Source organism: Rhipicephalus sanguineus, chromosome 3, assembly GCF_013339695.2.
Source record: "Rhipicephalus sanguineus isolate Rsan-2018 chromosome 3, BIME_Rsan_1.4, whole genome shotgun sequence".
NCBI classification, from domain to species: Eukaryota; Metazoa; Arthropoda; class Arachnida; order Ixodida; family Ixodidae; genus Rhipicephalus; species Rhipicephalus sanguineus.
The window spans coordinates 41,883,579-41,897,943 of record NC_051178.1 but is presented as its reverse complement, the minus strand read 5'-3'; the positions used below and the strand labels follow the sequence as shown (position 1 = coordinate 41,897,943).

Here is a 14,365-nt window from a genome sequence, read left to right as displayed (position 1 = left end):
AAACAGCTTTGTTGCTTGCACATGCTTCGCAATGCACCATGGGAAACAGCACTACTACCATTTATGCAGCCGAACTCTAAAGTATTTCGTTCATTTTTTTTTTACTTGTGAACAATATTGCATGTCACAGGTGCAATAAATGTTCTATGAGCAGAAAATGAACGCAAAGTGTTATTTTATTCTGGCCTACAACTTTTCAACTACATTAATAAGTGACTGTTGCTGAGCTGCGGCAAGTGCACGTTCTTCAGCTCGCTCTTTTCTGTCGCGCTCGCGTTCTTCAGCTCGCATTCTTCGCTCCTCAGCCCATTGCTCTGCAGTCTCCCTTCTTGTGTCATCAAGCACTGCAACAAGGCGACCCTCATTAGCACTACGCTCCTTCTCCCAGGCCAGCCGTTCTTCCTCAAGCGCTAGACGCCTTGACTCGAGGGCGAAATATTTTTCTTTCAGCAGCAGGTCGTGCCTCAGTCTTTTTTCGAGGAAGGCATAATTCGTGTCCCTGGCATTGCGCCTTCTAGCTGCGATGTAAAAAAAAAGAAACGCCCACATACGCTACTATTACATCAAACTTGTTGGGAGCACATGAAGACTGGTAAACACCGAACAAGAGGAACAAGCGTACATTTTACTGTCATTTAAATGCAAATTGGAAGAAAATATAGGACTTCATTATTTTTAGGGGCTAATTCAGTCACAGAAAATCACATACCACGTGATGCACCATTTCCTGTAGTAGGATTAGACGTTGAAGCAGTGGCCTCAACGTTGTCAGCCGCGGTTCCTCCTGTTTGGTTGGCCCGGGCAGGTGTGTCGGTGACAACGGAGGGAGTTGCAGGCACCTCAGGGACTATGGTAGGCGGCTCGTGCATGTTTTCAATTGATGTGATGTCGCCGTGATCGTCGCATGAAGCAGTTCCATCAAGAATGTGCGTTGCGCTGCCTTCCATATCGGTACCTGCACATACAATGAAAATAACCGTCCCAGAGGGACACAGAAACGAATTGCACCAGGTAGGTTGATAACGTCAAATGTGCATGATAGGCTAAACCCAGGCAGCACGCAACGTCGGGCCGATATTGGTTTTACGGCGGCTGTGCGCGGCCCCACCTCGGGCCAGCATTGCCAGCCTGGCGCCGATATCGGCGGAGCCGTTGACTATTGCCGGCAAAATTGGGCCGATTTTGCCGCCTTTCAGCCGATGTTGGCCTTTCACCGGCAAAATTGGGCCGTGTTATCCGGCCTTCTGCCGTCTCACCGCCGATATCGGCTTAGCCGATTTCTATCACCGGCAACATTGGGCCGAGTTTGCCGGCGTTTTGCTGTTCCTCCGCCGATATCGACTTAGCCGATGGCTTTCACCGGCAACATTGGGCCGAGTTAGCCACCATTTTGCCGTACTTTCGCCGACATCGGCCGAGCCGATGGTTTTCACCGGCAACATTGGGCCGAGCATGCCGTCATTCTGCCGTGCTTCAGCTGACATCGGCGGAGCCGATGGCTTATCGACGATGTTGGAACTTTCTTGTCTCCCTTCAGACAGTTATACATGCCCTGTTGAGAACGTCCTCCTGCGTCGCGGCGCTCCAAAAGTCCTCGTCACCGACAGAGGTACGGTTTTTACGGCAGAGCTAACACAAACCATCTTGAAATAGAGCCACACAAGTCACCGACGGACATCACCCGCAGGCGAATGGCCTCACCGAGCGGCTAAATGAAACCCTCGCCGACATGCTGGCAATGTACTGTACGTCGAACACATGACATGGGACGCCATAATATCTTCCGCACTAACCTGAAGTTAACACGGCAGTGTAAGAAACGGCGCCATATGACGCCGTTCAAACCAGTTCACGGAAGCCCCTCAACGACGCTGGACGCCGTGTTGCCAGCCATCAGTGACGAGAATAACCTCGACGTTCCGCTCTACCTTTAGCCCGCCGAAGAAGCCCGGCAGCTCGCCCGCCTAGGATACAATCGTAATGCAATAGAGCATTAGGCGCTTGAACATTTGTAGCTTAGGCTGTAGAATACCGCTGCATGGATTGCTGTACTAGCACAAATAACAATGTTCAAATATTGTACCATGCTAATTACGACTCGGGGCGCGAAGTATCGCCTACTGAATAGCTTGCATTCTCTTATTAGTTTCTGCTATGACAATGACTAACAACTATCACTAGCACAGTCACTTTTCTACCAAAAAAAGGTGGTCTTTAGAAGAATAACTGACTGAAATTAGATGGCCACTTCGTTGACCAGTTGTTCAACGCTATCAAAAATGTTGAAACGTTATAACACATACCATTAACTTCATGGGCCAAATTCGAAGTACTTCTGTTTCGCAAATGTTTTTGCCACTGGTCGGCCGACTCCACTAATGTATCCAGCATCAAAATTCACCCAAACATTCCCGCACGAATGCTTTTAGCGGAAGAAGTTTTATGTGAATACTAATTCTGTGCATAAATCGAGCCTGCCATCATATTTATAGCGCTACATCCTTTCAGCCGCTGAATGTGTGGCGCGAGCGCTCATATACTACAAGGACAGTTTCCGATCTCTGTGTTTACACATATTTACTCACGCGCGTGTTTGGGTGAAGCGTAACAAGCTCATTTGCTTCAGTGATGTCACATAATTTTACTTTATGAAAATAGTAAAAAGCTCAGCAAGGCGTGTTGCTGAGCTAGTTGGTTCATTACTTGAGAAAAATAGGTATGGTGCAAAAAAGACCAGGCGAAGTGAAGACACGTTTTGTCGTTTGAATGTTTACAAATCAGCTAGCCCGCTGACCATCTTTAACGAACTGACAAACATGTGTTTGCCACGTGTTTGTCAGTTCGCATTTGCACTTCATTGCCGTCCATTTTGTGACATACATATATTTTTCAAGTAAAAATCTCGCTAAACGATTGCTTCCCACGTGCTTTCAGAAACAGTCGCATAAAATTATTATTATGGCACGTGAAATACGATGAAAAATGCGGCTCCAACGTGGTGTACGCAAAGTTTTCATGTAGCGACATGTGGCAACAGGTGATGCATTGAAATTCGACGAGCGCCTTTCTCAAACGGCATGCCCAGAGACAAGCTGGGGGGATCGCACACCATGGTGGTAGGCTGAGCCGTGCTTTCAAGAAGGGAGAATTCGCATTTTTTTTTCGTCTTCTTCAACCTCTACCCCTCCCCCTCCCTCCCTTCCCCTCGTTCAGCGTCATTGTCGCGAAACTCGCTTGACCAGGCAGGGTAGGGTGGCCGTCCCGACGGAGGGACAATCGTAGCTGCGGGAGCAAGTTTTTTTCACTCCGACCAGCAGAATTTTTCAAGAAGTGCGATGTGTGGACATGTGTGGTGGAAAGTCAAAATCGTGCACGAGACGGATACGCGGCAGGATTCCGGCATTGTTTTCGGCAGAGATCACCGCAGCGAGAAACCAGTGGCGCCCTGCTTCCATGTTGAACTCGCTCACCTCATATAAGGCCACGTGTTCACTACTGTTACGTGTCATCAGCTTTTTGTTCTCTTCTTATCGCGTATTCTCTATTGACCATCGTGTTTCGTGTATTCTGATATGGTGCGCTTGTATTTTTTATTCGCTCGTGTTTTTAGCGATCCAATGGGCACACGTGAGTGGTTTTTATGCACGATTCCTTTCTGTTACAATCTTACCTTTAGATTAGGAACGCGTGCGTGTCTATCTTGTTTAGATGTAGAGTTCATGGGACCTTGTGGTACCGCTCGCAATGTTTCTCGCGTCGCGTGCAGCAGTTTATCCATCTTCTTGGCCCTTAAGATATCACTGAAAAAAATGCAATTCCCGCTTAAAGGATAACGCTAACTTAAGTGCCAGTCATGTGTTGCGAATGCCTACCGTTCTGGTGAACTTAATAAACGTGGGGGGGGGTGCTCCTCTGCTCGTAATTAGCTCACGCGTATACACAATCTTCTAGTCTAGTTGCCACTCTTAATCTCGCTTTTTCGGCAAGCCGCCTAACATTATCTTTCTTTTCTTCGGGTCCGTCTTTAATCCTACTTTAATGCTGCCTTCGTTTACATCTCCAGAATTTTTTTCGTGATTCGGCACCGTCGTTACTGAAAAGCGCGATCGTCCGCAAAACGCAAGTAGCTAAGATATTCTTCGTTAATCCTTATTCCTATTTTTGCCCGTTCTAGTTCTTTCAATATTTATAGTGAATGTGCCGCGCATAACGTTGAAGAGATTGTAACTCTTCGTATAGGCGTGCGCACAGTGGGGCAGGGGGGCAGCCGGCCCCCGTAGTCACCTAAGAAGAGTTGGGCGCAAGGTCTGCCAAACACATTGACTTAATAGGGAGGGGGGGGCCGCGATGAACCTTCGCCCCCCCATCCCCTCTGAAGGGGAACCCTGCTCACGCCTATGATTTTGCGCCTGATCCCATTCTCGATTGGGATTGCCCTGCTTTTTTTGAGGAATACGGTGGCTGTGGGGTTGTTTTAGATGTTGGCTACGGTATCTACAGATGTTTAGATATTTCTTTATGGCATAATTATTCCGGAACTGCTGGCGTGTGTTCATATCTGTGAATAAATTTGTGTTTATCACCTTGCAAATGTGTTGCTCCTTAATTTCTCAGACGCATGCGTAGTTGGTGCAGCAGGCCTTTCATCAGTTTAGTTGTGTTAGAGACAATATACTTTCGTTCTCGGCCTTGCACGGTTCGAAAGAATTGTGGGTCTCAATCGCACACTAAGACATCAGTGGAGCAGTCGTTCTAATTAGGAAGCATTTTTCGAATATGGCACCAATGGCAGTCGATGAAAGTCGTTGGGCCGCGAATAGTCTATTTTAGCGCTGCTGAATTACAGTACAGTAACCACAGTAATACCGAACTGCCGTGGTCGGCACGCAACCATTTTACTTTATAACACATGTATCAGCCTGCCTGATCAGGTTACTTTACGCATCGAGCAACTACCGCCGGTGTCTCCATATAAACTAGCTACGTGCCGACCACGACGGTACAGTACTACCGTACTTAACGCACGGTAAGCCACCACTGCTAAAACATAATAACGGGTGTAAACGGTCACGCCGGCGGCTACCCGACGTCGGCGGGGCCGACACCGCGCCAGCATCGGCTAGCATACATAGGCCCAATGACGGCTTGCCATCATCGGCTGAATAACGGCAGGCCCGTCTCGGACCGACGCTGGCTAGCCCACGTCGGCCCGAAGCCGGCAAGCCCGCATCGGCCCAAAGGCGGCTAGCCGACGTCGGGCCGATGCGGGTGAAAGTAGCGCGAGCGTGATTTGCCGACGTGGGGCCAATATTGCTGCCGTCATTTGCCGACGTTGGGCCGAGATCGGTCCAATGGCGGCGTGCTGCCTGGGAACATGCAGCACAGCGAAACGCCGCTAGAAAAAATACTTCAGCGCACGGAAACAGCTAGGCAAATTGACAAAAAGCACGTTGACAAATTCACTCACAGGGACCTTCACCGGTGCTTTCTGCAAAGTACATCTTAGCAGCATCATCTCTAGCAAGTGCCGCCGATTTTCTTGCTGCCGTGCTTGCGCCGTTGTGAACAGGGGCTTTCGAATCTGGACGAACGCTCGGCATGTTGGCCCTTCGGGGAGCCCGAATCGTCACTCCACTTTCACGAGCCAGGTCCAGGATCTCTTGCAACAGCGCTTCGCGCTCCCCATACTCTTCCTCTGTACCCGACCTGAAAACCGGAAACCCAAGAAACCGCATTAGCGACTTTCTCAAACACATTTCGCGCACTAAGCCGACACTCACCTGCGGATGGCAACGCGATCTCTTGCGGCGAACCGTTCCAGCAGCCAGTATGTTCGCTCCCGCACTGTTCGATTTGTGAAAGGCATGTTTGTTACATCCTGTATTTTCAATGCGATACTCGTCCACTCCCTGTGGTCACGGAAAGGGTTCGCGTTTCTCATATACGACAGCATCTCCAGGTCAATTGCCGGGTTGAACTGAACCCGATTACTTGTGCCGCCACCACACCTCACACGAGACACTCCGGCCGTAGCCATACTGAAAAATGCGCTCGCGAGGAGACGTGACAAGACGCGAGAACACGCACAGCCCGCAGGGCCCGCAAGCGACGCTACGCAGCTTTTGAAAACCTACGGACGCCCGCAAGAGACCGTGCGTTGTCTTGCGTACTGGACATGCGCACTGACGCCTTCGCGCGTTTCTGGTGTACGCAGAGCTGGTGCGGACGCCCACTGTAGACGCGACAAGACGCGAGACCATGCACAGCCCGCAGAGCCCGCAACAGACGCTACACATTTTTTTGAGAACCTACGGACGCCCGCAAGAAAACGTGCGTTGTGCTGCGTACTGGGCATGCGCACTTACGCCTCGGCGCGTTTCCTGCGTACGCAGGGCTGCTACGTACGCCCAACTAAATCTAATGTCTTGGCAAGCTCGCGACACTCTTCAGCAAGCGTGGCTGTGTCAGAAATAGGCGCACTCTCACATGGATCCGGCTTGTATGGAAGTATCGTGTCGATGGTGTGCGACGGGTGCCTTCCGTAGAGTAAGAAGAGGGGTGAAAAACCAGTAGTGCTCTGAGGGGCGGTATTATAGGCGTAGGTGACGAAGAGCAGAATGGCATCCCAATTGGTGTGATCGGCGGCGACGTACATTGACAGCATGTCGCCGAGCGTGCGGTTAAAGCGTTCGGTTAGGCCATTCGTCTGCGGGTGGTAAGCAGTAGTTTTGCGGTGAACAGCATGGCACTCTTTCAGAATGGCTTCCACGACTTCCGATAAGAACACACGGCCTCGATCGCTGAGAAGCTCTTGGGGTGGACCGTGACGCAGTATGAATCTGTGTAGTAGGAGGGAGGCAACATCGCGCGCTGTAGCCGCTGGGAGGGCGGCGGTTTCGGCGTATCGCGTTAGATGGTCAACAGCGACGATGGCCCAGCGGTTACCAGCCGAAGTCAGAGGAAGGGGTCCATACAAATCGATGCCCACGCGCCCAAACGGACGGTTAGGGCAAGGTAAAGGTTGTAGACCTGCTGGCGACACGTGCGTTGCAGGCTTTCGGCGTTGGCAATCGAGGCAGGAGCGAACGAACTTCTGCACGTAGCGGTACATCCCACGCCAGAAATATCGTTGTCGTATGTGGTGGTAAGTTTTGGATACCCCGGAGTGCGCGCATTGCGGGTCAGAGTGGAAGGCTTCGCATATTTCAGAACGCAGACTGCGGGGTATCACTAGTAGCCACTGGCGGCCGTCGGCGTTGTAATTGCGTCGGTGCAGGAGGTCGTCACGAACGGCGAGATGGTGGGCTTGACGACGCAACGCGCGAGTGGATGGTGTTGCCGACGGATCAGTGAGCAAGTCGATCAGCGAGGTGATCCATTTATCCTTGCGCTGTTCGGTAGCGATGGTGTGAACGTTGAATGAAGCAACAGCCATGTGAGATACTGAGCAGGGGGCATTGTTGTCAGGCAAGGGAGAGCGCGAGAGGGCGTCGGCGTCAGCATGCTGGCGTCCGTTGCGGTACAGCACGCGGATGTCGTAGTCCTGCAGGCGAAGTGCCCAGCGGGCGAGACGGCCTGAGGGATCCTTCAATGACGACAGCCAGCATAGTGCATGATGGTCGGTGACGACATCAAATGGGTGACCATACAAATAAGGTCGAAACTTTGTAAGGGCCCATATGATCGCCAGGCACTCTTTTTCCGTGACTGAGTAATTGGTCTCGGCTCTGGTAAGCGTACGGCTTGCGTATGCCACGACATATTCGGGGAACCCTGGTTTGCGCTGCGCAAGGACAGCGCCGAGGCCTACACCGCTGGCGTCCGTGTGTACCTCCGTTGGGGCCGTAGGATCGTAGTGGCGTAGGATGGGAGGAGACGTCAACAAACGACGGAGCTTTGCGAACGCGTGGTCACACTCGGACGACCACGAATTTAGGGGTCCGTTACTTCCAAGGAGCTTCGCCAGCGGCGATATGATGGTGGCAAAGTTTCGTATGAAGCGTCGAAAGTACGAACACAGTCCTACGAAACTGCGCAGTTCTTTTACGGTCGTAGGTTTGGGAAATTCGGCCACGGCCCGAAGCTTGGCCGGATCGGGAAGGATTCCGTCCTTGGACACGACGTAGCCGAGGATTGTCAGCTGCCGTGCTGCAAATCGGCACTTCTTCAGATTCAGTTGGAGGCCGGCGTTGCACAAACGCGTCAAAACATGCCGCAGACGTTGGAGATGCGTGGAGAAGTCCGGAGTGAAAACCACGACGTCGTCGAGGTAACACAAGCACGTGTGCCATTTCAAGTTGCGCAGAACGGTGTCCATCATGCGCTCGAAGGTCGCGGGCGCATTACACAGACCAAACGGCATGACGTTGAACTCGTACAAGCCGTCGGGCGTGACAAAGGCTGTCTGCGGTCGAGCGTCATCCGCCATGGGTACTAACCAGTACCCCGAGCGCAAATCAAGAGACGAAAAGAATTCGGCTCTTTGCAGGCTGTCAATCGCGTCGTCGATTCGCGGCAGCGGATAAACATCCTTGCGAGTGATCTTGTTGAGCCGTCGGTAGTCCACACAGAACCGCACGGAACCGTCCTTCTTCGCAACGAGAACAACGGGAGAGGCCCATGGGCTGTCCGAGGGTCGAATAACGTCGCGTCGAAGCATATCGTCGACTTGCTCATTAATGACCCGGCGTTCTGCGGGAGACACGCGATATGGACGTTGCCGCAGTGGTGGTTGGGCGCCGGTGTCGATGCGATGCGTAACAGCGGTAGTGCGGCCGAGAGAAGTTTGCCCGACATCGAAAGAAGAACGAAATTCTTCCAGCAGGCACAGAAGTTGGGAACGCTGGACCGATGTGAGGTCGTCAGCAATGGAGGACCTAAACACATCAGCAGGTGACGAATCGGACGCGGAAACAGCACTGAGCGTACCGGAACTGGGACAGTGCGTGTCATCGGGTGCGTCCATAACTTGTGCGTCTTCGAGGGGTTCCACTCTGCCGAGACATTCCCCTCGCACCAACGTAACAATGTATGGAAATGGGTTGTTAACAAAAATAGCGGTGCTGCCCTGAGTGACTTGGACGGTCGCGAAATGTACCAGCAAGCCTCTCCTTGTGCAAACGTGGTCAGATGGCGAAATGAGCGCAATGGTGTCGGAGAGACCGGCGCAGTCGACTGACACAGCCGTCGACGAGTTTGGAGGCACTTTGGTATCGTCTTTGACGAGGATCTTGCTCGATACCGATGAAGTGTCTGCCGGCGTCAGATCTGAGAACGGGGAGAGTTCGATTTCGGCTTGTGCGCAATGAATTACGGCGTCGTGGCGGGAGAGAAAATCCCATCCCAGGATGACGTCGTGAGAGCATGCAGCAATTATAATGAACTCGACGCCGTACGAAACGTCCTGAATGACGACGCGAGCTGTGCATATTGCTGTAGGGTGAATACTCTGGGAGCTCGCTGTACGGAGAGATATCCCAGAAAGTGGCGTCCTCACTTTTCGCAGTAATCGGCTCCATTTTTGGTCCATAACGGATACGGCGGCTCCAGTGTCGACAAGGGCAGATGCGGGAACACCGTCGACAAACACGTCTATCACGTTCGATGGGCTTCGCTGAGGGCTTTCGCAGTTCGATAGCGTCGCAGCCCTTGCCTCCTGGACTGCGACGACTAGTTTTCCTGGTCGCGAGCGACCTGACGTGGGCGCATCGGCGACAGTGAGCGACGTCGTGGAGACGGAGAGCGCCGAGTAGATGGAGCTTGGCGTGACGTCGGCGACCGAGGCGTAGGTGGGGCGTAAAATGTGCGGTTTGACTGGCTGGTGGCGGGCGACACGACTTGAGGCGGTTGGACCCGATTGCAGTAACGCGCCACGTGGCCGGCGTAACCGCATGCGAAGCATATGGGGCGGTTGTCAGGTGTGCGCCATCGGTTTGCTGGAGCAGGGCCCGCCCATGGCGCAGAACGTGACTGACGGGGTGGCGACTGATATGATTGCATCGTTGGCTGCAGTCGTGGCCTCTGCATGACGTCGGCGTAGGTAGCCGGCACAGCCGCTTCGAAGGACTGATGTCTAGGGGCGGCTTCGGCGTAACTGTGTGGGGCTGCCGCAGGTATTACTGGGGACGTCCTGGCGACAACTTGGGCGTAACTGAGTGGTGCACCTTTACCAGCTACATTGAAGACATCCTCGATTTGTGTAAGAAAGCCGACGCCACCATGTCGGAGTCTGACAAGATGAGGCACATTATGAAAGGCATCGACGACGATGCCTTCACGATGCTGCTCGCCAAAAACCCCAGCACAGTGGCCGAGGCCATCACGCTCTGCCAGAGCTACGAGGAGCTGCGCCGGCAGCGGTCGATGACCCGTCGCTCTCCATCCCGCGACGCCGAGCTCGCTGGCTTGTCGACCATATCCGACCACTCCGCCTTGATCGCAGAGGTGAAGTCATTCGTGCGCGAGGAAATTGCGCGCCAGTTCTCGCTGCTGGACTTTGCTCAACCTCAGTACGTTCAACAGCCGTCAACCACTCTTCCCCCTCCCCTCCGTCGAGCGATTGAGCAGGAAATCGCGGAGGTCATGCCTGAGTACCCCGCACCTCCACCAATTTGTTAAGCGGTTTATTGGACGGGACTCGGCGACAATTCGCTATGGCGACAGTCCAGGCCAAAGCACGGGCTCCGAGAGCGAGCGGCGTTTACAAGAGGACGACCCACTAGGAGCCGCTGGAGAACGCAACCGTTTAACAGTACCAACTGCTTCGCCACAGTTTCCTTTTCTCTCATGGCGTGGGAGGAATGGAACGCGTTCACCCCACGGTGCGCGCGGAGGCGTCGGCGAAAGGTTTAAAGTTCGTGGACACGCTCCGTATACTTGGGGTCGTCTTTGACCGCCGCCTAAACTTTTTCGCGCACGCAGACCACGTTCGCACGAAGGCCGAGCACCTCGCGGCAAAGATGGTGACGTTTAAGAACATGGCCGGCAATCTTAAACCATCCCACGTGCGCCTCTTGTACCGCCAGGTGGTGCTGCCGGCCATCGCTTATGCGTCCCCCATCTGGTGGCCCGAACGGCCTGACTGCCGCCTGCGCAATCGCATACTATCGGTACAGCGCTCGGTGCTTCTCGCACTGACTGGCGCGTACAAGACTACGCGCACTGCTGCGCTGCAGCTTCTCTTACACGCGCCGCCGGTCGAACTTGAGTTGCGCCGCCTCAATCAAGAGTTTACCTTGTTCGTATTGAGGAAATCTATTGAATGCAACGGCATTACATACGACGCCGACAACATCGCGCTCCCGATCGACCGGTGGACAAGACACCCGGCCCAAATGCCACAGGAAAGACCGGTATGCCGGCTCTCGGTGCAGCAGGCTAGGGCGATGGTTCGGAACCAGGGCTTCCACATATACACTGACGGTTCGCACACGTCTTTGTCATCGGGAGCGGCATACGTGGTGTTCCGTCGCGGCACAACCATAAAGGCCGTCGGTGGCTATAAAGTTCAGGGCGCGAACAGTGCTTATTGCACTGAGATTGTGGCCTTCACGGAGGCCCTTATTTACTTGAGATCCTCTGCCTCTCGGCAACCGGCGTTTCTCTACACCGATTGCCTGTCGGTCTTGCAAGCCCTCGCTAGCCCACATTGCCTGGACCCACGCGTTGAGCGCATCCGAGCGCTGATGGCGCGGATCTCCGCCTCCCGGCACCTTCAGGCGTTCCATGTCCCAGGCCACCGGGGCTTGTTCGGCAATGAGATCGCCGACTGTTACGTCTGTGCAGCCACTTGTGGCTGTAGACGATTTATTTTACACAAGGAAACATGAACACTTTAAAAAGCGCAGCTAAGGCGTTGGAGTCACGAATGGCTAACGTTCGACACCAGAATCACGCTCGTGCCACAGCGCCAGTGTAGTCGCGCGCGCACTTCGTTGTCGTTGTCTTCAAGCGAGACATGTCAATTCTTCCCCCCTTAGACGAAGTCTCCATAGCGGTCTGGAGGCCGCCTAACCTCTGGTGGCCGCAGTTGCCGGGTGGTTCCTGCTTGTGACGTCGAGGTCGACGGTTGCGAGGGAGTCTTGTCTTGCATGTTGAGCGAGTCAGGCCGTTGATCAGCAGAACTCGACGGCGTCTCTTCTGACGTTGTGTACGAGAAATAATCTGCTACGCTCCAATCTGTCGGTGATTGGATTGTGTGTCCGGTCTGGCTCGTTTTCCTCATGTGGTTGAGATGACGCCGAACCTTTCCGTGGTCGCTTTTTACAAGCCAGGATCGTGGTCCGACGCGGCGCAGTATTTCGCCTTCAATTCAATCTGGCTTTTTTAAAAACTGTCGGATGAGCACTCTCTCTCCTACTGCAAAGCGACGGGATCTCGTCAATGTCTCCTGTCTCTCAGGGATCTGTATTTCCGTCTCCCGTTTGAGAAGATCGAGAGGACATAGAAGCTCTCGTCCAAACATTGCTTTCGCAGGTGACATTCCTGTAGCAGTGTGAATGGTCGTGTGCTGCCTATACAGGAATCTTGCAAGTCGGCACTGTATGGACTTGTCTGTATCTCTCAGGAGTGCTCTTTTCAGCTCTGCCACATAGCGTTCTGCCTGGCCGTTTGTGGCAGGATGGTAAGCTGGTGATGTTGTAGCCTGTATGCCATTTGCCGTATAGAACTGCCTTATGTCGTTGGAAATAAAGGTTTTTCCGTTGTCGGAGACGACCTTTCGGGGAATGCCAAACGTAGCAAAGATGCTTCGTAGCACATCGATGACAACCGCGGATGTTGCTTGCGTCACGTGCCGGACTTCCACCCACTTTGTGTGTGCATCCACAACAACCAAGTAGGTGCGCCCGAGTAGTGGCCCCGCGAAGTCAACGTGCACCGTGTGCCACGGTGTCTTGGGACGGTCCCAGGAGGGAATAGGAGCTTTGGGTGGGCTCTTCTGCGTTGAAAGGCATTCACGGCACTGTCGCACCGTTTCTTCGATCACCTTGTCGATTCCGGGCCACCATACGTAGCTCCTTGCGCACTTCTTCATGGCTACCATGCCTCGGTGACCAGCGTGCAGAAGTGCCAGAACGTGGGATCGTGCTGAGCTCGGTATGATCACCCGTGATCCAAGCGTGAGGCACTCGCGATGAAAGGCTAGTGCGGTCGCTCGTCGTCGGTAAGGAGCGAACTCATCTCCAGTGAGTTTCTCCACTGTGCCATCCTGCACTGCCTTGTACAACCTCTGCAGGATGCTGTCTTCTTGTGTCAGACGTGCTATCTCTGTAGCAGTGAACGGAGGTCTTGATAAAGCTTCGAACAATAATACGTCGCCTGGTGGCCAGGGTTCATCGAGACGTTCTGGTAGTGGCAATCGGCTCAACGCGTCCGCGTTTTGATGGTTCTTGCCATGCCTGTAGACGATGTTGTAGTCATAGGCCGACAACTTGATGCACCATCTGGTCATCCGTGGTGAGAGGACTTGAGCCGTTGGCTTCCCTGGACCCAGTATGCCGAGAAGCGGTTGATGATCCGTGACGAAAGTATCCTTTCTCCCCGCAATGTACTTGTGGAACTTGTGTGCAGCAAACACTACGGCAAGGCCTTCTCTGTCCAACTGAGCATAATTGCGTTCCGCTGTCCCTAGCGTCCGAGAAGCGAAAGCTATTGGCGCCTCTCTATTCTGGTAATCACGTTGAGACAGAACAGCTCCTATTCCATACGGTGAAGCGTCGCATGAGACGAGAAGCTCCTTCTGTTCGTCGTAGTGTGCCAGTACGGTCTGACTGAGAAGCAATCTCTTCAGTTTATCGAATGCTTCTTGATGCTTGGCCTCCCATCTCCACGTGGCGTCTTTCTGAAGAAGCTGGTAGAGACAGCTGGCAATTGTTGCCCTGTTCTTCAAGAACCTGTCGTAGAAAGCCAGCGTTCCTAGGAATGATTGAAGTGCATGCTTGCAGTTTGGTGCTGGAGCCTCCGTTATTGCTCGAACTTTCTCTTCGTTGGTATGGACCCCTGTCTCGTCAATTCGGTGTCCCAGAAAAGAAACTTCTCGCGCTGCAAAGGAGCACTTGTTTTTGCCGAGACGAAGGTTGCAATTGCGCAGCCTCTTCAGAACCTCTTCCAGTCTCTCAGCGTGTTCCGTGGCGTCCTTTCCACTGACGATCACGTCATCTAGGTATGCGCAAACGCCTGTGATGCCAGAAAGCATAGTCTCCATAAAGCGTTGAAAAATGGCTGGAGCTGCAGAGATTCCGAAAGGCAATCGTTTGACCTTGTAAAGCCCTTTCAGCGTGTTCAGGGTCAATATCTCTGCTGTCTCTGGCGTTACGTGAAGTTGCTGGTAAGCCTGTGCCAAATCCAGGGTGCTGAAGACTTTGCC

At 53.2% G+C, this 14,365-nt stretch overlaps 1 protein-coding gene across 1 annotated transcript; it reads left to right on the top strand.

Moving 5' to 3' along the window:
* The first annotated feature begins 10,958 nt into the window (after positions 1-10,958).
* On the top strand, positions 10,959-11,828 carry LOC119385413 (uncharacterized). The gene has a single exon (XM_037652856.1). It carries the CDS (start codon positions 10,959-10,961, stop codon positions 11,826-11,828), a length of 870 nt encoding a protein of 289 aa, XP_037508784.1.
* The last annotated feature ends 2,537 nt before the right edge of the window (positions 11,829-14,365 follow it).

Bases quoted from the DNA above. Each gene is read 5' to 3' on its own strand.
- LOC119385413 (XM_037652856.1), top strand. From the start codon at position 10,959: ATGGTGACGTTTAAGAACATGGCCGGCAATCTTAAACCATCCCACGTG.